Source organism: Hyperolius riggenbachi, chromosome 2 (assembly GCF_040937935.1).
Source record: "Hyperolius riggenbachi isolate aHypRig1 chromosome 2, aHypRig1.pri, whole genome shotgun sequence".
In the NCBI taxonomy this organism is placed as follows: domain Eukaryota; kingdom Metazoa; phylum Chordata; class Amphibia; order Anura; family Hyperoliidae; genus Hyperolius; species Hyperolius riggenbachi.
Window position 1 is genome coordinate 404,269,196 of NC_090647.1, and position 26,506 is coordinate 404,295,701.

The window sequence follows — 26,506 nt, forward strand, 5'->3', positions numbered from 1 at the left end:
ACAAACTCCCTTTGCTTCTTTGCCTCTTAGCTGCATTAACAAATATGGTTTGTGCTCTTTCCCAACTCATTTTTTCGCATTCAATTGTTCTCTTCTTTATATTAAAACAAGATAGTTTTGTGTGGAGATTTTTCTAATAAAAAGGGACCACTAATAATACATTTTAAAGCCATCATTTTTAAAGTGAAATATGCACACAAAAAGCATGAAAGTAATAGTTTATATAATGAAAGGAACAGTAACAAAAGGAAAAAAAAAAACTTTTAGGTTACTCACTTTATTACAAAAAAAAAAACAACTTTTTTTTACAATTACAAAATTTACTACATAGGCATAAAAACAAAAACAAACAAACCGCAAATTGACTTTTTTGTGTTAAGGTAAAGTTAATTGTTGCAAACAATGAACATATTTTGTGTTCAACATGTACAAAATTTCACTGAACGGGAATTAAACAGGGATGCAAAACTCTTTAATACCCCTTACATTGCCCTGAGTATTATAGTGCAACAAATCTGTCAGACTTGAAAACCAAAAACAAACAAAAAAACACATGAAATGTTCATCTTAACACAATGAGTAAGAAATACTGAATACAAGTTATTACTTCATGCTTCGGCTTTAACTTACAAAATCATCTGATTGCAATGTGTGAATTTTTGCAACTTCCCCGAAAAGGTTGGGTAAGTGATTCTGCTGTAACAAAATTAACAAACTGTCAGCAAACAGGAACTGTGTTTTAGAATTCTGCACACTACTTGGAGCACTTCCCTGTATGTATATATGTTATAGTAAAAAAACAAAACAAACCATGGTAGAACCAGTGTCCCCAGCAACCAGTTTTATCTTTACAATACCATTTTAATGGTTTCTATAGGCATCGGTGCACAGTCACAGATGTACAGTATTTGGTGTAGCCTGAAAATACAAACTAATGGTTAAGTTCTTAACCATTTGCCGACCGCGCACTCATAACGTGCGTCGGCAAAGTGGCAGCTGCAGGACCAGCGACGCAGTATTGCGTCGCCAGCTGCAGGCTGTTTAATCAGGAAGCAGCCGCTCGTGCGAGCGGCTGCTTCCTGTCAATTCACGGCGGGGGGCTCCGTGAATAGCCTGCGGGCCGCCGATGGCGGCTCGCAGGCTAAATGTAAACACAAGCGGAAATAATCCGCTTTGTTTACATTTGTACGGCGCTGCTGCGCAGCAGCGTCGTAAGGCAGATCGGCGATCCCCGGCCAATCAGCGGCCGGGGATCGCCGCCATGTGACAGGGGACGTCCCGTCACTGGCTGCACAGGACGAATAGCGTCCTGTGCAGCCCCGATCTCCAGGGGGGGCCAGGTAGGAGAGAGGGGGAGGATTTCGCCGCGGAGGGGGGCTTTGAGGTGCCCCCCCCGCAACACCCGCAGGCAGGAGCGATCAGACCCCCCCAGCACATCATCCCCCTAGTGGGGCAAAAAGGGGGGCGATCTGGTCGCTCTGCCTGCACGCTGATCTGTGCTGGGGGCTGCAGAGCCCACCCAGCACAGATCAGCTACAACAGCGCTGGTCGTTAAGGGGGGGTAAAGGGTGGGTCCTCAAGTGGTTAAAGTGTACCTGAGATGGGGCCCCTTACAAAATATATACATACCAGGGCATCCTTCAGCCCCCTGCAGCCGGATTGCTCCCTTGTCAGTCGCCTTCTCTTTCGCCTGCAACTGGCCCCGAAAAATACTCCAGTTGGTGCCAGTTGCGCATGCGCAGTCGAGTCGGCGCAGTACTACTCCAGGCAACGTGAATGCAGCCAGGCCACGCATGCGCAGTTGGCCCCGGACCGGAGGACTTTCTGGGACCAATTGCGGAAGAACGGGGAGTCGGAAGAGGATGGCGTGGGAGCAATCAACCCGGAGGACGCTGGAGAAAGCCCCCAGGTATGTATATTTTATTGCTGTGGCCCCATTTCAGTGAAAATGGCTGATAATATTGCTACCTAAAAGATTTTTAATCGAAAAGTTAAAGGGCCAGTTAAGGCCTAGGTTTTTATATACATTTAGTAGAATATTAGTTTAAAATTAAAAAAGACAACTGTAGCAAGAGGGCTAAATAGGCTATTTATTTCCGTTTAAGCAATACCAGTTGCCCGATTATGCTGCCATTCCTCTACCTCTAATACTTTTAGAGATAGACCCTGAACAAGCATGCAGCAAATCAGGGGTTTCTGACATTGTTGTCAGATATGACAAGATTAGCTGCATGCTTGTTTCTGGTGTTATTAAGACACTACTGCAGCCAAACAGATCAGCAAGGACGGCTAGGCAACTGGTATTGTGTAAAAGCAAATAAATATGACAGCCTCCATATTCTTCTCACTGTCCTTTAAGTAGTTCATATAATAAGGTGAAGAGACTCTTTCAAAGTATTGAAATCTGTCATCTATGATTGCCTTAATATATCACAAAACTAGGCGTGATTGATTTTCACTTCTATGCTTTTACCTTTCTAGCTGCTGTTAGAATGTATGTAAGCAACCAAAATTGCTTTTAGTTGTTTGCTGTGATTTCACTCCCTGCACAACAGTCTTCAGTCTCTTTGGGACCTGGTCATTGAGATGAATATGATTTGATATAATCTACACCAGACTGAACGATCCCTAGGCCAGGATCACTATATATTAGATAATGGAACGCACCTGTCTACAACATTTAGAACAGGTGCTCAAGCTGCAAGGGTACCATCTCACTACTCTGTCAGGGGTCTATGGCTAAAAGTATTAGAGGCAGATGATAAGCAGGATAGCCAGACAACTGGTATTGCTTAAAAGAAAGTAAATATGGCTGCCTCCATTTTCCTCTTATTTCAGTTGTCCTTTAAAGGAGGCACTGCCTTTGGGCCTCTCACCTTGGTATAGAACAGAGAACACCAATGGGAGAATAGCCGGGGCTGTGGCCTTGTATCTGGAACACTTGTGTTGACCAGGCCTGCAGACCTCTTTTCTAATCCTTTCCTCTCTTTAAACTATCTTCTCTCGCTTTTTTTCTCACTTTAACCCTATCATCTCCCATTTATTGGTTAATTTCTCATGAGCGCTTGGCAGGGTCAAGCAGAAGGGCCATCAGTTGAACAGCTAATAAACCACCTACTGGTAGCGATCCCCTGGTAAGAGGACACATTTATAATTATGATTGGCCAATTACTGACCAATTTTACCACATCCATGTAGTAGGAGGGTCAAGATATTGTATACTGTGAGCAGATTGTATAGGTAAGCTCTCATACTACATGGAGGTGGTAAAATTGGTCAATGGCCAATCATAATTGAATGTGTGTACCAGGCTTAAGCATTATGCTGCATCCTAACTACTGTTACCTCATTGTTCACAACACCTTTTCCCTTACATAATATTACACGACTTCTACCCACTTACCTTCTGAGGATGTTCTTGATATTATAGGAGTCAAAATTTATCTTGAACCTCAGATGCAGGACGAGGACCTCGACAGGTAGTGGGACACAAATAGAATTGATTTAAAATGCTTTAAGTTACGTTATGTTTAACCAGTTATGTTTTTTGCTCGATTATAGCTTCATGCAGAGCACTGCCCTGGTGAGGGATAGTTTCCATAACCTGTTAATGAAGGTCATTCTTCATCCTATTTTTTTTTCCTTTGTATTGATCTAAATTGTATGCACTATACGCTATTTCTGTAGACATGGCTACTGTAATTTCATTCATCTTTTTAATAAAACATAGTTACATATAGTTATTTGGGTTGAAAAAAAAAAAAATACATACGTCCAAGTTCAACCAGCAACTACATTAGCCTGTACCCTCATATCCATATTGATCCAGAGGAAGGCGAAAAACCCTTATAAGGCATGGTCCAATTAGCCCCAAAAGGGAAAAAAATCCTTTCTAACGCCAGATGGCAATCAGATAAAACCCCTGCATCAACACGACCAGGAAATACCTAGTTATTTTTGCCATGGATATCTATCAAGGCAAGGAAAGCATCTAAGCCCCCCTTAAACACAGTTATAGAATATGCCATAACTACTTCCTGTGACAATACATTCCACATTTGAATCACTCTTACAGTAAAAAAAAAAAAAACTTTCATAAATAAATGGCAAAATTTTTTCCTCCATCTGCAGATTAGGCATGTCCCCTAGTCCTTGGTAAAAGCCTAGGAACAAAAAGCTCATCTGCCAAGCTTTTATATTGCCCTTTGATGTATTTATACATGTTAATTAGATCTCCTTTAAGGCATCTTTTCTCCAGACTAAATAAGCCCAGTTTATCTAACCTTTCCTAGTAAGTAAGACCTTCCATCCCTCTAATCAATTTTGTGGTTCACCTCTGCACCTGCTCTGAAACTGCAATATCTTTCCTGTAATGCTGTGCCCAGAACTGAATTCCATATTTCAGATGCTGCCTTACTAGAGAGTTAAACAGGGGCAATATTATGCTAGCATCCAGAGTTTTTATTTCCCCGTCCTACACAAATATCTACATGGAAGTTTATGAAGAAATGTTTGTTTATTCAAGTGAGTTTTTCCAGAGACATGTGGTTCAATGGTTTTGTTATATAGATGATATTTTTTGTGTGTGGGTGGGGCCACATTCGACCCTCTTGGAGTTTGTTGACCAACTGATGTTAAGATGTCTAGATATCAAACTTACTGTACATAGCTCTGGTGAGCAAATTTGTTTTTTGGACACACTGGTTATGTGTAAGGACCGGAGATTGGTTACGGATCTCTATAAAAAACACACGGATGTAAACTCTGTTACATTTTGGGAGTTTCCATCCGTGGGCTACTAGAAGATCCGTCCCAGTCGGACAATTTCAAAGAGTACATAGGATTGTTGGTGATGATGAGGTCAGGACACAGAGGATGGACCCAATGCAACAGAAGTTTATCTGTAGAGGCTATCATGGAGATCTGGTCCAGGGGGCCAGATCTAAGGTGGTTGATGGCAGTTTGGAAAGTAGGAGACAGCGTGGGAATGGCGGAGAGCGAATACCATTTGTCACTAGATATAACACACAAAGTGATCGTATAGCAAAAATTAAGGGACACTGGTATTTGCTCTCTGACAGTTTCCCAGATATACGGCATTTCAAAAATCCTCCACTTATCTCCTACAAAAGGGCACCTAATCTGCGTGATCATTTAGTTCACACCGATTCTGGCCCTAGAGGTCAGTCGAAGTTCAATCGCAGAGGCACATTTCCCTTTGGTTGCCCTTCGTATGAGTTATATAGTTTATTGTCATTTGGAGTCAGTGTGTGTAAGCTAGATGCTATGCGATGTTCGCATAGCAGAGCAGTGAGTGACAGCACTTGGAGAGGTTTCCTCCCATTGGCTGCCTCGGCCGGCACCCTCCCTGGTTACATCTTAGAGTGCAGAGCGGCGTTGACAACGCCGCCTGAATCTGTTGCTGCTGGGCGACGTGATGGGCGGGGCTTTCCCTGCTCTGCGCGTCATGTAGGCCAGTTCCCCATCATGTCCGCCGGAGCGGCGGCCTGGTGGCAGTGGCCCCAGCGCAGGGCGTGCGCCGGAGTTGGGGCATCCTCTGGTGAGGTAGGAGAGGTGGGGGAAGAGCCTAGTTTGATTTCTCCTATAGCAAACTAGAACATTAGTTCCCCATCAGGTCCACACAAGGCGGTAACCGGGGTGATTGGATAGATAGGAATTTGTGAGCCATGATTGGCTAATTTGGATAGCTGCTGGGATATATAAACAGGGAGAGATTCAGTGTCATAGTGTTCCTGCACAGCATAGCTTGATAAAGGGGCGGCTACCCTGAAACGTTGCATTGACTGCTGTTATGCCTTTTACAAGCAAATAAAAGAGCTTTACTGAATGGATGGTGCCGGTCTTCTTGAATTCCACTATTTCCCCTTTTAATGCATTTCAAAATTTTCTCTGCTTTAGTTGCAGCGGCTTGACACGGAATACAAGTATTTAAAGGGACTCCGAGCTCTGGCTAAAATAAAAATTTTCACTTACCAGGGGCTTTCTGCAGCCCAGTGCTGGTCGGGACGTCCCACGCCGGCCTCCTGGCTCTTCTCCCCACGGCTGTCCATATAGGGCTGTCCGGCGGCTCCCCGGGCGACACTGGCCGAGGGTCGGGGCTCCTTCTTCCGCAAACCTCATCAATGACGTCGCACGCCGGCCGGCGTGACAGTACGGCGCATGGAGGCCGGCGTGGGACGTCTTGCAGCAGAAAGCCCCTGGTAAGTGAAAATTTTTATTTTAGACAGAGTTCGGAGTCCCTTTAACATGTCAATGAGTACTCCTAAGTCCTTCACCAAGTTTGATGTCCCCATCTGTATCCAGTTTATTTTCTTCGGTACTAGACCACTGGTACCAAAATGCATGACTTTTTTTCAACATTGAATTTCATCTGCCATTTATGTGCCCATATAGCCATCCTATTCAGATAGTTTTGCAATATGTCACTATCCTATTCTGCACTATTTTGTATCATCTGCAACTCTTTGCCAGCATTGTATAGAAGCGAGAGGGAAAAGGGGGAGAAGAACAGACGAAGGCGGCGGCTTCATCTGTTACATTGCCGCCGTCTTCATTTTAATTCCATTAAGTGACAGTTCCGGCCACTTCAAACACAATCTATTAGTTGACATTAAACACCGTATTGTTACGTTCCGTATAAATGTAATTAGCGCCACCTGCGGCGGTTCCATTCATACATACTACTAAGTATGAATGAAATTGGCTAGAACAACGCCACCTGCCGGATGCGCCCGGCTAACGGATAAGTACCGAAAATTGTATGGTGCAAACCCAGCATAAGGGAATTAAGCTCAGTTATCAATAAATCCCTTTATCTTATCTTTTGATATTGGGAATGCTGTAGATGAGATATACTTGGACTATGCAAAGGCCTTCAATACTGTTACCCACATAAGTCTGGTGCAAAAGTTGAAGATGCAAGGATTGGGGAAGAGTCTGTGTGCATGGATAGGAAACTGGCTAATGGACAGAAAGCAAAGAGTTGCTCCAGGTCACTTAACTATATTTTGAAAGGAGAATTTTAGTTTCAGGAGCCTTGCTACAAACACAAACAGTTATGTGATCCACATCTACAAGATATATTATTATCTACAGTATATAAGAAATTGGGTGTTCATTTCAGCAGATAAATTAAAATCTAAAATACAGTTACATGATACCACAAAGTCAGTTTTTTCATATTGCAATATACAACAGACAAAGCAAATAAAAATTCAAGTATACTTGTGGCTTTCTGATAAAGTTCATATAACAATTTCCTGCAAACATAAATAGAGCTGGCAACGTTCTGAATTATTTGCCTTTGTGACCATCAAATGCTGCATGCTAATAAACAGCTAAAAAGTTTACTTTGTTTCTTGGTCAGCTTAATTAAAATAAACTAGGCATTTAATACTAGCTTTGGTAGACTTAACGTATCTCATTGCAACATAGTACTAGCCACAGTCTTCAGGAATGATTAAACACAAAAACAAAGACGCATTATGCTTGGTACTTTTAGGATAAGGATTGCCCCAGACATTCCTTGATGGTTGGACTTGGCGGCTTGGTTAGATCTCTATACATACACACACACACACACACACAATATCTACCTATCTATCTATCTATCTATCTATCTATCTATCTATCTATCTATCTATCTATCTATCTATCCATCCATCCACACATACACACACACACACAGTAACCTTCAAGAACTACACGAGCAGGCCAACTACTTCTTTGTCAGAGTATGTTGGACAGTGCTACAATTAAGTGTGGTGACAAAATGTAAAGGGATCAAGGCATAAGTGATTGTGTGTGCTTCTAAGCCTACCAAATATACCCTCAGTTAAATATTTTTGTAGGCAGTACATTCATATCTTATTAATGTATGGCTTGTTGCTACGGTATTTTGGCACCTCACAGTAACAGTCTTCAACTGTAAGCAGAGCACTTGACTGCAGAGCAAATCTCAAGACCCAGAGAACTCCGGAATGGCGTGTCTTCGTTGATAGTTTTTTACAACATGGAAGAGTCCGCTCACAAAAAATATAAAGGCAATGATGGAAAAATAACCAGCATAAATCTTGAACTACAGAAAAAAGAAAAAAAAAAAGGAGACATGAAATGTTTTTAATATTTCATATGAAACTCTGGTAAAAGAAAAATGTAAAGTGAACATCCTTTTACCATTTCTGCCTCAGCTACAGTATATCTATCATTTTTGGAGGCTTTGTAAGTGCCAAAATGAGCATAGTTCACACCTGTGCTCATTAACCCCCCCCCCCCTCACAAAGGAAACTCTCCTTGGGGTCCGACCCTCCCTTCCCCCATGGTCTCTCTCCCCCCATGCAGAGACTGGAAGCCAGAAGCAATACCAATGAATGACCACTAGACTACCAGAAAAGCATATAGGGGTAGGGCTTCTGGACCACCAGAAAAACTTATAAGGGAAGGGGGGGGGGGCGGAAATTAGACCAATAGGTAGCCTATAAGGGAAGGGGGAGGACCACTAGACCACCAGGGAAACTTAACCTCCTTAGCGTTACGGACGAGCTAAGCTCGTCCAGTAACGCCAAGGTGGATTGCTCAGGCCCTGGTGGGCCGATTTGAATAATTTTTGTTTGAAACACGCAGCTAGCACTTTGCTAGCTGCGTGTTTTTCCGATCGCCGCCGCCGATCCCCGACGCGAAAGAGGAGCCCCCACCGCAGACCCCACCCTATGGGGCGGATCGGGACTCACTGTGACGGACGTCGATGACGTCATTCCGTTCGTCGCCATGGCGACGGGGAAGCCCTGCAGGAAATCCCGTTCTGAACGGGATTTCCTGATGGGCTTGATCGCCGGCGGCGATCGAAGAAGGTAGGGGGACGCCGCAGGTAGAGGGGAATCATGTAGCTAGCGCTAGGATAGCTACATGATTAAAAAAAAAAATTAGGTTAAAAAACCCTCCCGCGGCCGCACGGTCGCGGGAATCAAAACGCCAGGGAGGTTAAAGTGAACCCAAAGTGAGAGAGGTATAAAGGCTGACATGTTTACTTCATGTTAAATAATGCACATTGCCTGGCTGTAATGCTGATCCTCTGCCTCTAACACTTTAAGCCGAAGACCCTGAACAAGCATGCATATCAGATTTCTATGACAAATCTGACAAGATTAGCTGCATGCTTGTTTTAGGTGTGTGATTTAGACCCTACTGACCAGAAAGATCAGCAGGATTGTGGCAGCCTACATCGGTCTCTCACCTCAAGCACTCCTGGAGTGAGATGGATATGGAAGCTTATATATGTATTTCCTTTTAGCCATTTCAGCCCACGGATTGTTTTCACCTTTTGGATGAGAGGAATTTTCACATTTCAGTGCTCCTCCTATTCATTCCCCAATAACTTTATCACTACTTAGCACAACAAAATGATCTATACCTTGTTTTTTTAAAGTATTATTTTACTCTAAAATGCATTTTAATGGGAATAATAAAAAAAAAATCATTTCTCAGTTTTCAGCCATTATAGTTTTAAAATAAAACGTTCTACTGTGGATAAAAGCCACACATTTTATTTGCCCATTTGGCCCGGTTATTGCAACGTTTATATTATATCCCTAGTACAATGTATGGTGACCATATTTATTTGGAAATTAAAAAGGTGCATTTTTTCAGTTTTACAAGTTTTACATCCATCACTAATCACATGCCCATAAATTAATATACCCTCTTGACATACATATACATTTTTTTTTAGCCCTTAACCACTTCGCATCCAGACCTTGTTTCCCACTTATGGACCAGAACAGTTTTGACAGTTTAGCCATGTCCTTATTCAACCAGCAATAACTTTATCCCTACTTATGACACAGAAATGAAATAGTTTTTTTTTCTTTTTAAGACAAAGTAGGCTTTCATTGTATACCATTTTTTTCCCTCGAACAATTTTGTTTTCTATGAATTTGTAATGGGAAAACAAGGAAAAAAATTGAAAAATTGAAAACACACATTATTTCTCAGTTATACCAATTCCAGTTTAAAAATAATAAGTGCTACTGTAGATAAACAAATTTTGTTTGATTATTCTTACCGTTTATCACAAAACAGATTATGTTCCTGTCACAATTTATGGTAAAGATATTGGATTCTGAAATAATGCTACAGAGTATTTTTCACTATGAACTGAGAAAATAAAAGTATTTTTAATGGTAAAAATCAATCTCATTGGCTCAGGAAACATATATTCCCATTCACCAATTAGTGCTGCATCAGATAGTGCCAGAAATGTGCACAGGAGCAAACCCAATCCTGCACAGCACTGCTTCTTCTGCAAGATGTATATATACTGACTCGTGGCTTAGATGAAGTCACAGAGGATGCAGATATACTGTAGTGGTGGATAAAGTGGTTAATGTATGTAGGTGTAATTTTACTATTTTGCCACAAGATGCCCTTGCGCAATACTTCCTATAAGCGTACAATAAGTACGCTAAATAGGAAGTAAGGTGTTACTGTGTAACTAGGAAAGTGACGCAAGCATCCATCGATGGCTGCAATCACGGTGGCCGAGAAGGGAGATGAAAGAAAGTGACCAATGTTCTCGTTTTTTAATCCAATGATTGGCGGTAACTAGCAAGCGGGTGGCAGCACGGTGGCACTATTTAAGAATGATCACCGGTTTTGAACAAAAACAATGATCATTCTTGGCCGACATACACGGATTGGGTCAGGGGACTTCTTTCCCCTGCCACCAATCCCCCCTGTTGCCGGGAACATCGCGATCGCCGGATTCTGCCTGCACGATCGCATGCACAGACCCCTAAAAGGCCGCTGTGGACGTGAAGCTCACATCCCAGCAAAAGTAATGGTTAACCTTCCTGGCGGTAACTGCACAGGAGGTTTTCTCAGGCCCTGCTGGGCCGATTTACTTAATTTTTTTTTGCTGGACGCAGCTAGCACTTTGCTAGCTGTGTCAGCACACCGATCGCCGCCGCCCCGCGCTCGATCGCCGCTATCCGTCGCGCCGCGCCCCCCCCCCCCCCAGACCCCGTGCGCTGCCTGGCCAATCAGTGCCAGGCAGCGCGGAGGGGTGGACCGGGACTCCCAATGACGTCACGACGTCGCTGACGTCATCCCGCCCCGTCGCCATGGCGACTGGGGAAGCCCTCCAGGAAATCCCGTTCTTTGAACAGGATTTCCTGATCGAAGCAGGCGGGGGGATGCCGCTGAGTAGCGGCTATCATGTAGCGAGCCCTAGGCTCGCTACATGATTTAAAAAAAAAAAAAAACTGCTGCGCTGCCTCCTGGCGGAAATAATTAAACCGCCAGGAGGGTTAAACAAAGCAAGTTGCCTGGTTGTCCTGCTGATTCCCTGCCTTTAAGCTTTTAGCCATACACAGCTTCTCCCTAAGTACATTCGTAAAATCACCGGACAGAAAATTCTATGCAATAGAAAAAAAAAAAAAAAGCAACAAAGTACTTACCTGAGTAAATATATCTAAACCAAGACCACTGGAGTCCACAACTACGACAGTCATCAAAGTTTGTAAAACTAAGGCAATGAACGTGTTAACTCCAAACACAAGCGCATAGCACTCCATGCTTAGACTAACTGCAATCTGAAATCTAAAAAAGAAAATTATTATTTGCTGAAAATTTCTCATAAAGGAATGTAATAGTTAAGTAAATGATGAATAAATGCAGCATGGCTGTAAGGTTGGTAGGTATACAACACAAATAGAGGTGTGTGTGTGTGTGTGTGTGTGTGTGTGTGTGTGTGTGTGTGTGTGTGTGTGTGTGTGTGTGTGTGTGTGTGTGTGTGTGTGTGTGTGTGTGTGTGTGTGTGTGTGTGTGTGTGTGTGTGTGTGTTTCAAACCAAGTGCTATGTGATTTCACACAAAAAAACAAAAAAACAAATGAATTGAAAAAACGCAATTGCATCATCAAAAATAAAAACAATGACGTAGAACTAACTACATAAAAAAAAAGGTTTTAAAAAAAAGCATTAAAATGTTTATAAATTGCAATCAGTGGATTTGCGATATTCAGTGGAAAAGGGACCATTATGTTTTTAAAATAACTCAGTAGCAACCTTTACCAAGCAAGGCTGCAAACGCTCAGTTTCTCTGGGTGGCTGGATGGCGTCTCCTCTCCTCTGCCGGTGGCACTGCAATGCAGACAGCTTCTTTGGAGTTCCGATCACAAATATGACATGTGATCATAACCCAGGGGATGGTGTTAGCAATGCAGCGCCGCCCAATAGTGGAAGAGGGGTGATGGAATAATCCCTTATGTCATGTGATCGGAACTCTCGAGATAATGAGTGCAGGGCTGCTATTAGGTTAAATGAATTGCTATGGTTTACTTTGAAAGAAACATCTCGTTATGAACTTGTACCATACAAATTGTTTATTGGTCTCATTTCCATGTAGTATGAGAACTTACCTAAGCAATAGGGATAGTCAATAAGAAGCTAATAATTCAGAGTTGATGCTGCATTATATGCAAACCTACGCAGCTTAAAGGGATACTGTAGGGGGTCGGGGGAAAATTAGTTGAACTTACCCGGGGTTTCTAATGGTCCCCCACAGACATCCTGTGTTGGCGCAGCCACTCACCGATGCTCCGGCCCCGCCTCCAGTTCACTTCTGGAATTTCTGACTTTAAAGTCAGAAAACCACTGCGCCTGCGTTGCCATGTCCTCACTCCCGCTGATGTCACCAGGAGTGTACTGCGCAGACACAGACCATACTGGGCCTGCGCTGTGCACTCTTGGTGACATCAGCGGGATCGAGGACACGGCAACGCAGGCGCAGTGGTTTTCAGACTTTAAAGTCTGAAATTCCAGAAGTGAACCGGAGGCGGGGCCGGAGCATCGATAAGTGGCTGCGCCAACACAGGATGTCTGCGGGGGACCGTTAGAAGCCCCGGGTAAGTTCAACTCATTTTCCCCTGACCCCCCTACAGTATCCCTTTAAAGATTGAACAATTGAATTCCTCCTTGGCAAAATTTGTTCAAGCTGCACACATTTGCATACAAAAATTGAATTGAATAATCCTACATCAACTGATTTATTTGCATCTCATTGACCATCCCTACTAAACAAACTGATCAAAGTATTCTGAATCTGGTGGCTCTTATATTACACATGGGGCCATATCCCATACTTGAACTCGCCAGTGTTAAGCGCTGGCGAGTCCAAAAATCAGGCGACCATAACATTGCCTAATCCTATTTTACTTAGCACCCAGCAAGGTGTTAAAAAATTTGTTTGGGCACGTTTCCTGAATAATGCTGAGACCCGGGCCTTAGTTCAGAATAGTAATTGCAGTGCCTGTACAGAGTAGTTCGATCCATTATCCACCTAAGTGCAAAAATAGTGCCTGCTGGATTTTTCCAGCATTTACAATTGGGTTAAATGAATGGGAGAGCAAGCAAACTGCAAAGCAAACATGGTGCTATGTGATTATCTTTGCAATCTCCCATTTGAAAAACTTCTTGCAACTTTTTTTCTGCTTGTCGGGAATTGCATTTTCACCCACTGATCACACCCAAAATTGTGGCAAAATATGGGCTCAAACTTGTGAAACTCATTATCAAATTTCACTGTGATTACCATCATGATTGCAATTATCAATGTGGAAGGGCCCTAAGACTGAAGGCATATTTTAAATAGAAATAGAACACGTACCTTTTAAACCCACTAAAATGCAGCTTTATCAAAAGTAAGTACCTTAGTAAAATATACATACAAAAATAATACTTACCACCCAAAATCACAAAATCTAATCTCACAGCAAAAAAACAAAACCAAACCAAAAAAACTGCAAAAATAGACTAATTATAACCAGAAGCTTTATAAACAATGTAGTTTAGGAAAGCAGGCAAGGCATTTTGCTGATTCTCGTGTAGCTTTGGCAATGATTGGGTTAATTTATTTCTGGTTGATGCATTTTGAATTTGAAAGCTGCTGCAATTAGGATTAGTAGCATTGACAGTCACATGCTGGCTATAAAAATGCGTATTAGGACGCAGGCTATATAAGCAGACTACAACGGACAATGAAGTTGATTTAGGCCTCTTTCACATCAGGACGTTGCATTTTAGGGGACGTTAAGGTCGCATAACGTGCCCCTAACGCAGCGCCTGGTGGTGTTGAAGGAGGATGCCAGATTGAGCCGCGTTATGCGGCTCTTGGTGCGCCTTTTTTTGTTCTATAGTCTGCGGAGACCACGTGATCAGAACACTAAGCATCACGTGGTCCCGCCAGCCAATAAGCGGCCACTCCAGGAAGTAAACACTGCAGTGCAGTGAATATTAATTAGCCATGTGGCTAAACACAACAGCAGACTCTCCCCTCCTCTCCTGCATTAATAAAACGAAAAAAAAACCCATTACTGAGCATGTGCAAACAGTCTACGCGGCTAAAACCACATATAACGCACAGCATGCTGCACTTTCATATAACGTGCAGCGTTACAATGTAATGCAACGTGGGCACTGCGAACAGCCCATTGATTTTTCATTACTGTGAGTTGGGCTGCGTTACAGGCTGCTCTAACGTGCGCCTGTAACGTCCCACTATGAAAGCAGCCTGACTATAGTTTAAGAATGTTTGGCACCAATAGAGAAATTTTAGAAAATCTAGTCCAAACTTCCTGGATCAATTACAAAACTTTTTCGGCTCGTGAGCTACCTAAAAAATTATTGATCAGGAGTGATCTACCATTCCCCTTCCCCCCCAAACAAAAAAACACAGAGGTAGCTTCCCCCCCCCCCCCCCCTCTCCCTCAGCATAGAAAGCCAAATCATGTTCCCAGTGTTGGTAGCCCCCTCCCCCAGCACAGACAGATTGTGCCCCCGTATTGGCCGCCCCCCAATAATAGACAGAGGTGTCCCCAGTATTAGCAGCCCCCCTTCCTTAGGAGCTCCTCACCTTCTATGTCCTGCTAAAGGGGAAGGGCCACTATGCTGCCTGTGTACTGCCTGGAGGGGAGGTGACGCTGTGCACGTCTCACAGCCCTGCCTGGAGGGGAGGAGACGCCCTCTCACCATTTGCTCCTCTCCCCTTCAGCCATGCCTCTCCCCTCTCCTCACTGATGCAGCTAGGCATCAAACTCTGACAGCCGCAGCTACACGATAGCATATTTTGATAGCCGCGGCTACACAGAGGTAGTAAATGTTGACAGCCGCGGCTACGCAACAGCAAAATTTGACAGGATGCGGCCATGATCTACTAAGCAGGCAGTTGCAATCTACCGGTAGATCTTGATCGACCCATTTGGCACCCCTGAATTACAGTATGTTGTCCAGCGAGTTGTACTGTTCTCAATCCTACATAACCCCTATATGTCGGAGTATGTTCTGACTATACAGTCAGATAATCTGGATGTACAATATACCATATTTTCCACCATATAAGACACGCCTAGGTTTAGAGGGCAAAAACAAGGTAAAAATATATAAATAAATAAACCTGGGCCTCCATATTCCAGGAACGTCTCGTACATGTTCTCCCCCAAATTGTGTCGTCCTGTGTCCTTTATGTGTCCCCCATGTGTCTCTTATGTGTGTGTCCTATGTCCAGGTGTCCCCTATATGTCCCCTTATGTGTCCTCCTTTGTCCCCTTCGGTGCCGAGTGTGCCCGCTCCCTCCCCCATCTAAGTGTATTGAAAGGCTTGTACTGATGACGCAATCAGAACAAGCCATTCACTAGAGCCAGCCGCGTGGAGAAGGTTGTCTGCAATCCCCGCAGGCATTGAGTAAGTAAGCCAGCTACCCGATACACTTCTACACTTACACGTGGGGAGCCAAGACACAAGGGGAGTTGTAGACACAAGGCGGAGAGAACGAGGCATACGGGGGAGCAGGCACACACATATAATAATAATGGCAGTATTTGTATAGCGCCTTTCTCCTGTCGGACTCAAAGCGCTTCCGAGGCAGCCACTAGAGCACACTCAGTAGGCAGTAGCAGTGTTAAGGAGACTTGCCCAAGAAACTCCTTACTGAAATAGGTGCTGGCTTACTGAACAGGCAGAGCCGAGATTTGAACCCAGGTCTCCTGTGTCAGAGGCAGAGCCCTTAATCATTACACTATCCAGCCACATACAGGGAATCCACGACGCGGCAGCGGGTTGCCGGTTCGTATCGGCAGACGTTCGGAAGTCAGGGATTCCTTGCCTTTGCCATATAAGACTCAGATTTTTTCAGGAGAAAAAGTGAGTCTCATGTCGGACAATAAAATACGGTAGATCTTGTAATCTTCAATAAAAACATTTGAAACTAGTGAAAAATCAGTGAAATGTTAACCATTTTTGAGTAATAAGAAAACCTTCCACTTAAGCTTTATATGCTGTTAGGATTCATTGCAGATTGCTTGCTTTGTAAATTTTAATTCTAAAGCTCATATACTCCACACTGATGGTAACGGATCCTGTCAAGACTGAGTACATCATAGATTTCTACCAGTCACTCAGGTTGTGCAGGTGTGGAAATAAAACAATATTTGCTGTTCTGCATAGAATTATTCATGCAAAAAGGGAAAGTAGCCTGGATGTCAGATTACTCAGTCCTAAGTGAGGGAAGACGAGACCGCAGAGGAGGGGGTGTAGCAATTTGTGGCAAAACAACTCTGCAGCTCAGGGCCCTGAATGTTGGCTCAACAAAGTCCTTTGAATGTATAGGTGCCCAGATCTCAGCTGGTAAAGGCTTCAAAATTTTAGTGGTTTATCGTCCCCCCGGAGATGCTGACCCTTTCCTACAGGAATTCCCAGAACTTCTGGCCATGCTGGCTCTGTCTTATCCGAGATGGATCATCCTTGGTGACTTCAACATCCGGGCTGATAACACTCAATCACAAGATGCAAATGAACTAATAAATCTCATGGGTGGACTAGGCTTCACACAAGTTGTAAAATCAGCTACCCACAGAGGAGGGCATACGCTAGACTTACTGTTCCACCTTGGAATGGACATTAGTAACATAACAGTAACCCCAGTGGTATGGTCAGACCATCACATAATAAAGTTTACTATTGAACATCACCCTATCAAGCAGCTCCCTAAAGAAACAATCAAAACCCGTCCCCTGAGTAAATTAACACCGGAGAGGATAACTGCCAACCTGGATTTTACAAATCTGCTCCACAGTCAAATGGACCCAAACTCTCTAGTAACCCAGTACAACAACACGATATATGAAACACTTGACAGTATTGCCCCATGGCGCACCAAATCAGCAACCAAAAAGCAGAAAGCTAATTGGTTTGACAAAACCATCATGGATCTAAAAAAGAAAGGGCGCAGACTAGAAAGACAGTGGCGTAAATCAGGGACTGGGGAGCACAAATCTAGCCTAGTTCAACACCTCAGACAATACCAACAAGCAATAACCAAGAAAAAATCAGACTTTATCTCGCACAAAATATCTACAGCCAACAACAGAGCTGCTCAACTCTTCCACACAGTGGAATCACTCTGCAATCCTTCCTGCCTAAAAGCCCCAACCACATACTCCAGGGAAAGGTGTGAAGAATTCTCTGCCTTCTTCACAAACAAGGTGTCTACCATCCGTGCCAGCATTACACCAACAACATCAATTGACCACTGGACGTTGCATATGCCTACTACGGTACCACCATGGCAAGTCTTTGACACTCTGAGTGTAGAAGATTTTGGAATTCTCATTCAAAGTCTCCGCCCCACTACCTGCGACCTGGATCCTGGCCCAACTGGATCCTTAATGCAGTGCCCAGCGCTGTTCAGGCCAGCACTTTACAAAATCACTCAGTGCTCCTTGCAAAGTGGACTTTTCCCAGAAGAACTAAAGAAAGCAATCATAAAACCCCTCCTGAAGAAACCATCACTAGATCCTGATTCTGTAACCAACTACAGACCTGTGGCGAACTTACCATTCCTATCAAAAGTTATCGAGAAAGCAGTCGCCAACCAGCTAGAAGCCAGGCTTACAGATAACAACATCTTTGATACTTTTCAGTCAGGATTCAGGAAAAGGCACAGCACTGAAACAGCATTAGTCCGAGTAATGAATGATCTACTTACTGCAAGGGACAAGGGTGATTGCTCAATTCTGATTCTTCTTGACTTGTCAGCAGCATTTGATACTGTGGACCATGAAATACTAATCCAGCGACTGAAGAATTACTGTGGCCTAAGGGGTACTGTTCTTAGCTGGTTTCAGACCTTCCTATCTGGCAGGACACAGCAAGTATGTCTGGGCACACACTACTCTAATCCAGTGCCACTTGCCTATGGAGTTCCACAGGGTTCTGTACTATCACCATTACTCTTTGCAGTCTACATGCTCCCACTGGGCAAAATAATCCAGAACTATGGTTTAGGATACCATTGTTATGCAGATGACACACAACTGTATCTGTCCTTCAAGCCTGGCACCCAAGACCCATCAGCATCCATAAATGCGTGTCTAGTGGATTTACAAAATTGGATGAACACCAGCTGGCTGAGGCTGAACTCTGACAAAACAGAGGTGTTGGTGGTAGGTGGTCCACACATGATGGATAAAGTTCAAAACGCTCACCACCTCAAACTAGCAATTGGGGGAGATACTGTACAGTATAAAGACTCTGTGCGAAACCTTGGGGTGATCCTGGATGGAAATCTAAAACTCAGACAGCAGGTATCAGCTGTCGTCAAGTCTTCCTTCTTCCATCTAAGAAATATAGCGAAAATAAAACACCTAATCCCAGCTGAAGACCTACCTGCCCTGGTTCACGCATTTGTATCCTCCCGCCTAGACTACTGCAACGCCCTGTTAATCGGATCTACAGATAAGGTTCTGCGCCCCTTACAGCTAGTACAGAATGCTGCAGCCAGACTCCTAGCCAATGCCCCCCGCAGCTCACACATCACCCCAGTACTGCAAACTCTTCACTGGTTGCCAGTAAAATGGAGAATCAATTTTAAGATCTGCCTGCTGACATTCAAGGCTCTACACCACATGGGACCCAAATACATAGCGGATCTATTGGAACTTTATGCCCCTCCACGCATCCTCCGCTCTGCCAACAAGATGAAGCTGGTTATTCCCAGGATACACTTAACATTTGGTGCTCGGGCCTTTTCCTATGCAGCCCCTACTCTATGGAACTCACTTCCACAATCAGTACGAGAGGCTCCTTCTCTGGACAGCTTTAAAAAAAGGCTAAAAACTCACCTCTTTTCCCTAGCCTTTGAGACTGCATAATGCAGGGTCACAGCGCTTTGAGTCCCCAGGGAGAAAAGCGCTATATAAATATTATTGTTCTTGTTATTGTTATGTCTGTACTGAAAACATGTTTAAAACAAAATACATATTCCAAACCAAAAAGTAATGCAATTATGGTTTGCAGTTAGCTTTAGAAATCTATACTGGGTGGGAGGATGCGCACCAGTGTGAGTGTAAACATCCAAGTTAATAAGGAACAGTCTTACCTCGATATGGATGTTAAAGAATTATTTATTGGACCCCCCAAAAAAACAATGCGTTTCTCTGGTTTCACCTGCTACTTCAGGTTATTAGCACAGTGGGCCATATGCAATTCCCTTTTTCTCCTGAGTTATCTCCTAGGAGAAAATTTTCATCTTCTCTCTTGACTAAATTTTCAGGATTTTACACTAGAAAAAGTACCTAAAAGTAGATGAAAAAGTACTATAAAATTTATTTTGAGTATTTTCTTGCTTGCTGATGGCTTAAAATATATTTTATGACAGGTTATGAAAAGATCACCAAGGAGAAAACTCAGGAGAAAAGGTGAATTACATATCTGCCAGTGCCTTTAAAGTGAACCATAGGTGAAAATAAATTGATGAGATAAACAAATACATTGTATTTCGGCTCCTACTTTTTTATCACAAGGTTTTATTTCATTTACAAACTAGATTGAATGTTTTGTTGACTCTGCTCAGTGCCAGCCTAAAACCTGTCCCAGACTTAGAAAAAGGTTAATAGTTCATGTATTTTACCTCCCTCAGCTCTCAGAAGTTGTATTCTGCCAGGAAAACTTTATGGTTGTAATTTGCTTATCAGTGAGGTTTACTATATTCCCAACAAGGAACTGACAAGACAGAAACCGTCACTTCCATGTCTAAAAATTAACTCTTTCAGGCAGCAAAATAAATCAAGTAAAACAGCCTGCATTAAAACAGCCTGCATGTGAATGTGTTTTGCACTGTACATACACTTTTATCTCATGTCACATGTTGCCTCGGGTACATTTTAATCTCTGGAGCACCGGTAAGTAGCACTTTAACTCCCAAATTGGTACTTTACACTCACACTGGGGCACCTCCTTCCCCCCTGTAAAGTCCAGTCCCCCTCTTAGGGGTTACCCTGCAACCGATATCCAGTGGATCTTTTAAATTGGAGATTGACTCAAGTCCAGAAAAGGACTTTCCATCTGAGTGAAGATGTTTTTTTCTCTCCACATTCTCTTAACAGTGGTTGCCTAAAAGCAAACTGTGTTTGTAAGTAGTATTATTGTGAATTTATTTTCCCTTTTGTGAAAATACTACACAATTGGTTATCCTAGACAGTTTCTGTCTTTTTTTTTTTTTCTTTCCAGTCACTGGAATTTCAAGCAGACCTCGTCATACCAGACACCCCCTTACTACTTTAAAAATCTATAGCTGTCAGCAAACTGAAATGGAAAGCCAATTTTTAAAAACTTTAAATTACAAAAACATTTCTGCAATCCTGATGCATGTTTATAGCAATTTTTGCATGGTAATGGAATTTTAGAGTGTTAAAAAAATAATCTGGGAGATGTTTTTCATGCAATTTGCTTCTCATGGTAACTATTCAAACTGCAATGCCATACCGGTAATAGATTTGCCCCACACTACTCCTATTTTACACTTCTTGCTGTGTCACAGAACAGGTAAAAGCCCCACAGGGTCTTTCAAAACATACACTTTTGTTTAAACAAAGAATAGCTATGGTCTTTCTCTGGATACATTACATTTTATATTCCTATTGCCAAGTAGATTATAATTTTTTTTTGCAATTAAAATTAGAGCTGGTATTCAAAACAACTTTTCCCCCCAAAAGATTTGAATATAGAGGGGATAAATTACATGTTTTACATCTCAGGTACACTAAGTAGTATATAGTATAGCATATACTGTATATAGTATATAGTGAGTACACAGTGTAGCGCAATACTTACCTGGGACTTCCTCCAGCCCTATAAGCACGTGCAAGTTCCTCACCCTCCTCCCGCGGTCTGCCGTTCAGCCGCGATCAGCCCCAGTAACTGGCTCAGTTGTGTCAGTCCGGGTCTACTGCGCATGCGACTCACACATGCTTATGGGGCTGGAGGAAGCCCCGGGTAAGTATCAATTCTTTAGATTTTGTGATCTCTGGTTTACTTTAATTAAATCCTTTGCCGTGTGTGTGTGTGTGTGTGTGTGTGTGTGTGTAGTTTAGTAGATTGGGTCATTTTTGGAGATATTCAGGGGTCTTGATCTGCACCGCTATAAATGAAGTATGGTGCAAAAAATTCTGCTTTGGATTTTCAGTCCATAAAAATGCACTCAGTTGATTCTGGGCCCTCCTAATCTCTAACAATGTGTCCAAGGCATTCTTATTTGGTCTCACCATGTGCAAGAGAAGTTGATGAATATGTTTTAAGATGTATTTTGTAGCCTGCAAACAGCATGTGTGCATTATGTGGTTTTAAATTAGCATGTTTGCAGAATTTTTTTTTTTTAAATGTTATCCCATTCTTCCAATCAAAATAAGATATCAGGTCAACTGTATCCCTAATTCTTTGTCAAATACATTGTGGGGGGGAGGGGGGGCAGGTGTTCTGGATGGGGTCATTTGAGGGGTATATTCAGGGGTCTTGGTCCTTCAGCACTGCTATAAAGAGTATGGTGCAAATTATTTTATTTTTTTTGGGGGGGGGGGGGGGGGAGGATTTTCAGTTACTAAAAATGGACTCTTTCTGGGCCCTCCAGTTCTCTAAAACTGTGACTGATGCATTGGTATTTGGTATCTACATGCACAGGAGAGGTTAGCAAATATGTTTTAGGATGCATTTCAAAAAATCATTTTTGCAGATATGTTTTTTCTTTAAAATTGCATCCTATTCTTCCTGAGGGTCAAATCCCTAATTATACCCCTTGTCAAATACTGTATGTTGGGGGCCTAGTTTTCTAGATGGGGTCTTTTGAGGGCCTAAAAGTTCTGCTTTAGGTTTACAGTTCATAAACATGCAAAATGAAAAGCGGATTAGGTCAGGGGTGATTTTGAAGGTGAATAATGACAAATTATTAGTTACTAATATTCAATGATACAGTGCCAATATATGCAGTTCTGTAGAATGAATATTGGGTGATGATAATAAGGTCACAAAGTCATAACAACATGGCATAGAAGTGGTTAAGCGACTGTACTGTCAGGTTTACAATCAAAGAAGTTGGGAAAAACAGGAAAGAACAGATTTTGGAGGTTTTCAAGGTTAGCTTTATGGTCAAGGTAAAGCAGGATTAAAAGTAGGTTATTAAGGGGCCATTTATATTAAAGATAAGGAAAACTACTATAGGAACATGGATGAGTATCACTGAATGCAGTCTGCTTGAGAGAAGTCTTGCACTCGTCAGGCTAGAGAAGGCACCTGGTCCACATAGCAACTACCCCTTGACAGTAAAGGAGTCAAGTGCAGATATTGATAGGCCATTTCAAGAGGAGCAGTATCCAGTGACTGGTGTACAGCTAAAATTTCACATTATTCAAGAATAAAATCAGAACCAGAAAACTATGGACCTGTAAGCTTAACATCAGCTGTAGGTATCCTAACGGATGCTATGCAAGATTATATAGCACAGAATTATCTAATTTCAGTTGAACACATAGATTCACTCAGACACATACTGTCTTGATTATTTCCCCTCCTCTGAATCTTTAACACATTTGCCACCTACCCACACTTAGGTGCAAACTAAAAACTCACCTCTTCAGGTAAGCATACTATCTAATAGGCCTGAACGATTTTAGGAAAATATTGAATTGCACAATTTCTGTGAGAAATTGTGATTTCGATTCACGATTTGCAATACACGATAGATCAGCACACCGATGGGGAGTAGGACTTCCCCCAGTATAGGTAGCCACCTATAGGTGCCCCCAGGATAGTTTAGCCAACTATAGGTGCCCTAGAAAAGGTTAGCTAGCTATAGGTGCCGCAGTATAGGTAAGCCAGCTATAGGTGCCGCAGTATGGGTTAGCCAGTCAAGGTGCTACACTACAGGTTAGCCAGTATAGGTGCAGCAGTATGGGTTAGCCAGTGTATAGGTGCTGCAGTGCAGGTTAGCCAGTGTATAGGTGCCACAGTACAAGTTAGCCATCCAAATCCCCCTTCCCTTCGTGTATATAGGCAGATCCCCCTTGTATACATAGGCAGATTCCCCTCCTGTATATAAGCATATCCCCCTTGCGTATATAGGCAGATCCCCCTCATGTATATAGGCAGGTCCCCCTCGTGTATATAGGCAGATCCCCCTCGTGTATATAGGCAGATCCCCCTCGTGTATATAGGCAGATCCCCCTCGTGTATATAGGCAGATCCCCCTCGTGTATACCCCCCTCGTGTATATAGCCAGATCCCCCTCGTGTATATAGGCAGACCCCCCTCGTGTATATAAGCACATCCCCCTTGCCACTGTTACATACTTTGCTCCTGGCCTTCTCCACCGCTCCTAGCCCCCTCTTCCGGTAAAGTTTAAATTCCATTGCACCGCATTGCATAGCTGCAAGGGGAGCAGTGTTGAAGAGCGAACGAGTTTAAAACAAAAATCGTTCAGCCCTACTATCTAACTTAGGACACTTTGGCCAATGACCACCACTTTACCATCTCATACAGAGCTTCTCTTCCCCTATTGTCCTATCCCTTAACCCAGGGGTCAGGAACCTTTTTAACTGAGAGAGCCATGAGCGCCACATATTTTAAAATGTAATTCCATGAGAGTAATACAATATGTTTCAAACAAAATACAAGTGCAGTTGAAGTGGTCGTTCGTTTTGGAGGGAGCGCAAGTAATTTTACTTGCACTTCCACACTAAGATGTGCTTCTTGTGTGGCACAGCTTAGTGAATCAACCTCTACTGATTTGTCTGCGAGCCAGATGCAGCCATCAAAAGAGCCACATCTGGCTCCCGAGCAATAGGTTCCCTATCCCCGCCCTAACCCATTAGAATGTAAGGCTGAAAAGGAACTAGGGAAAATGTGCGTACATTGATAGAGCACTGGTAAAGGAACAAAAGCAAAAATGGCGGTAAACAAACTTAAGGTGGCCACACACCATACAATTTTTAAATATCTGTTCAATTCAAGAATTTTTCTGACTGATTGTAACATTTAACCTTCCTGGCGGTAAGCCCGAGCTGAGCTCGGGCTATGCCGCGCAGGAAGATATCTCAGCCCCTGGTGGGGCGATTTTCTTCATTTAAAATGCTGTACGCGCAGCTAGCACTTTGCTAGCCGCGCGTACAGCTTGATCGCCGCCGCTCTGCGGCGATCGCCCGCACGCAGCGGCGCAACAGGGCCCCCCCCCCCGCCAGAGCCCTGCGCTGCCCGGACCAATGAGTTCCGGGCAGCGCTATGGGCTGGATCGGAGGCGTCTGACGTCAGCTGACGTCCATGACGTCATTCCGATCGTCGCCATGGCGACAGGAGAAGCCAAACAGGGGAACGCGTTATATACGCGTTCCCCTGTTTGCTATTGATGCCGGCGACGATCGCACTAGAGGGACACATGCGCCCTCTAGTGGTGTTTCATGTAGCTACCACTCTGGTAGCTTTACATGAAACAAAAAAAAAAAAATTTAAAAAAAAAGGATTTTTGCCTTTTTGGCAAAAACAACTAACCGCCAGGAGGGTTAAAAAATATGACCAATGTACCACACACAATTTTTGTTAAATTTTTCCCCAGTTATGATAAAAATTATTGGAAACTAAGAAAATTTCTAGGGTGTGTATATTAATAAATGGATAATCTAACACACCATACAATTTTTAGAAAAATTTAAGAAAAATTTCCAGCATTCCAAATCGATAATCGAAAAAAAAACCAAAAAAAAAAAAACGGGAAATCAGATCTGATTTTTCAGGCGAATGAAAAAAAAAAAGCCTTTGATTTTTTTTGGGAGATCTGATCATATTTATTGAATTCCCGTAAAATCAGATCATTTTATTGTATCGTGTGTGGCCACCTTTAGGGAAGCTTAGCAGTGGGGTTCCGAAAGGATCAGTACAAGGTTCATTTTTTTCAATGTATTTTGTAATGATCTAATAGATCATTAGGAATAAAGAGTAATGTTGCCATCTTTGCAAATGACATATAATTATGTAGAATTATCAACACTAAGGAGGAGAATGACATGTTACAACAGATATAGACAACATTGTCATATGGGCACATACAGGCATATAGCAGTTGAAATTTAATGTTGACAAATGTAGGGTCATGCACCTTGGATGAACTGGGAACATGAGACTTGGTGAATGAAGGACTTGGGAATGCTAGATGATAAGTTAAGCAATATCTTCAATATCAAGCAGTAGCTAAAGCAAATAAAATTCTGGGATGCATAAAATGAGATTCTAGTATACTACTTCCTCAATATAAGCCACTAGTGAGGCTACATTTGGATTATGAGATACAGTTTTGGGCACCACAACATGGGAAGCTACGGATGTCCTATTACTGGTACAAAGATGGAAAAAAAAAAAAAAAAAGGACCAAAAGGTGACCCGATTAACATGTACAAATACATCAGAGGGTATTAAAGCAGTATGAAACCCAGCATTTCTTCTTTGCTTTAAAATATTATTTACAGCATATAATATACTAGTGGCTGGATAGTGTAATGGTTAAGGGCACTGCCTCTGACACAGGAGACCTGGGTTCGAATCTCGGCTCTGCCTGTTCAGTAAGCCTATTCAGTAGGAGACCTTGGGCAAGTCTCCCCAACACTGCTGCTGCCTATAGAGCGCGTCCTAGTGCCTGCAGCTCTGGCACTTTGAGTCCGCCAGGAGAAAAGCGCAAAATAAATTTTGTGTGTTTCTTTGTGTTGTGTGTTACTACCACATTTGTTTTTCTTACCAGGACAGCATTCACAGGACTTTTTCAATAGAATGCTCTCTGCAGTGCATCCAAATTGGTGATAACATTATCTTGTGTTTACTTAATTGTAGCAAAAGAAGAATGTAAACATTCCCTGGCAGTCCTAAGGGCTGGTTCACACGGGCGTCTGCTGAACTTTTGCTTGGCATTGCGTTTAAATGCCAGCGTTTAAAAGCTAGCTTTTGAAAAGCGTTCAAGGCTAGCAGTTCTGGTCTCTGCTATTGTTTCCTCGCGTTTACTGCCTCTGAAAGCAGCATGTTGCTTTTGAGACTAGACGCAACACTGGGATCTACTGCCAGGCTTTCATGAAAGCCTGCAAAAGCCAGCTCTAAACGCTCCCATTCACTTGCATGGGATGGCAGTAG

The 26,506-nt window shown here is 42.9% G+C and overlaps 1 protein-coding gene across 1 annotated transcript in view; it reads right to left on the bottom strand.

Moving 5' to 3' along the window:
- Positions 1-7,878: 7,878 nt before the first annotated feature.
- Positions 7,879-26,506, bottom strand: part of SLC19A2 (solute carrier family 19 member 2) — a 75,939-nt gene continuing 57,311 nt past the window's right edge. Inside the window, exons 5-6 of the mRNA XM_068269819.1 lie at positions 11,475-11,616; positions 7,879-8,098 (exon numbers count right to left, since the gene is read on the bottom strand). Coding sequence (XP_068125920.1) covers positions 7,979-8,098; positions 11,475-11,616 — 262 coding nt within the window. The 3' untranslated portion in view covers positions 7,879-7,978. The remainder of the gene's footprint in view (positions 8,099-11,474; positions 11,617-26,506) is intronic.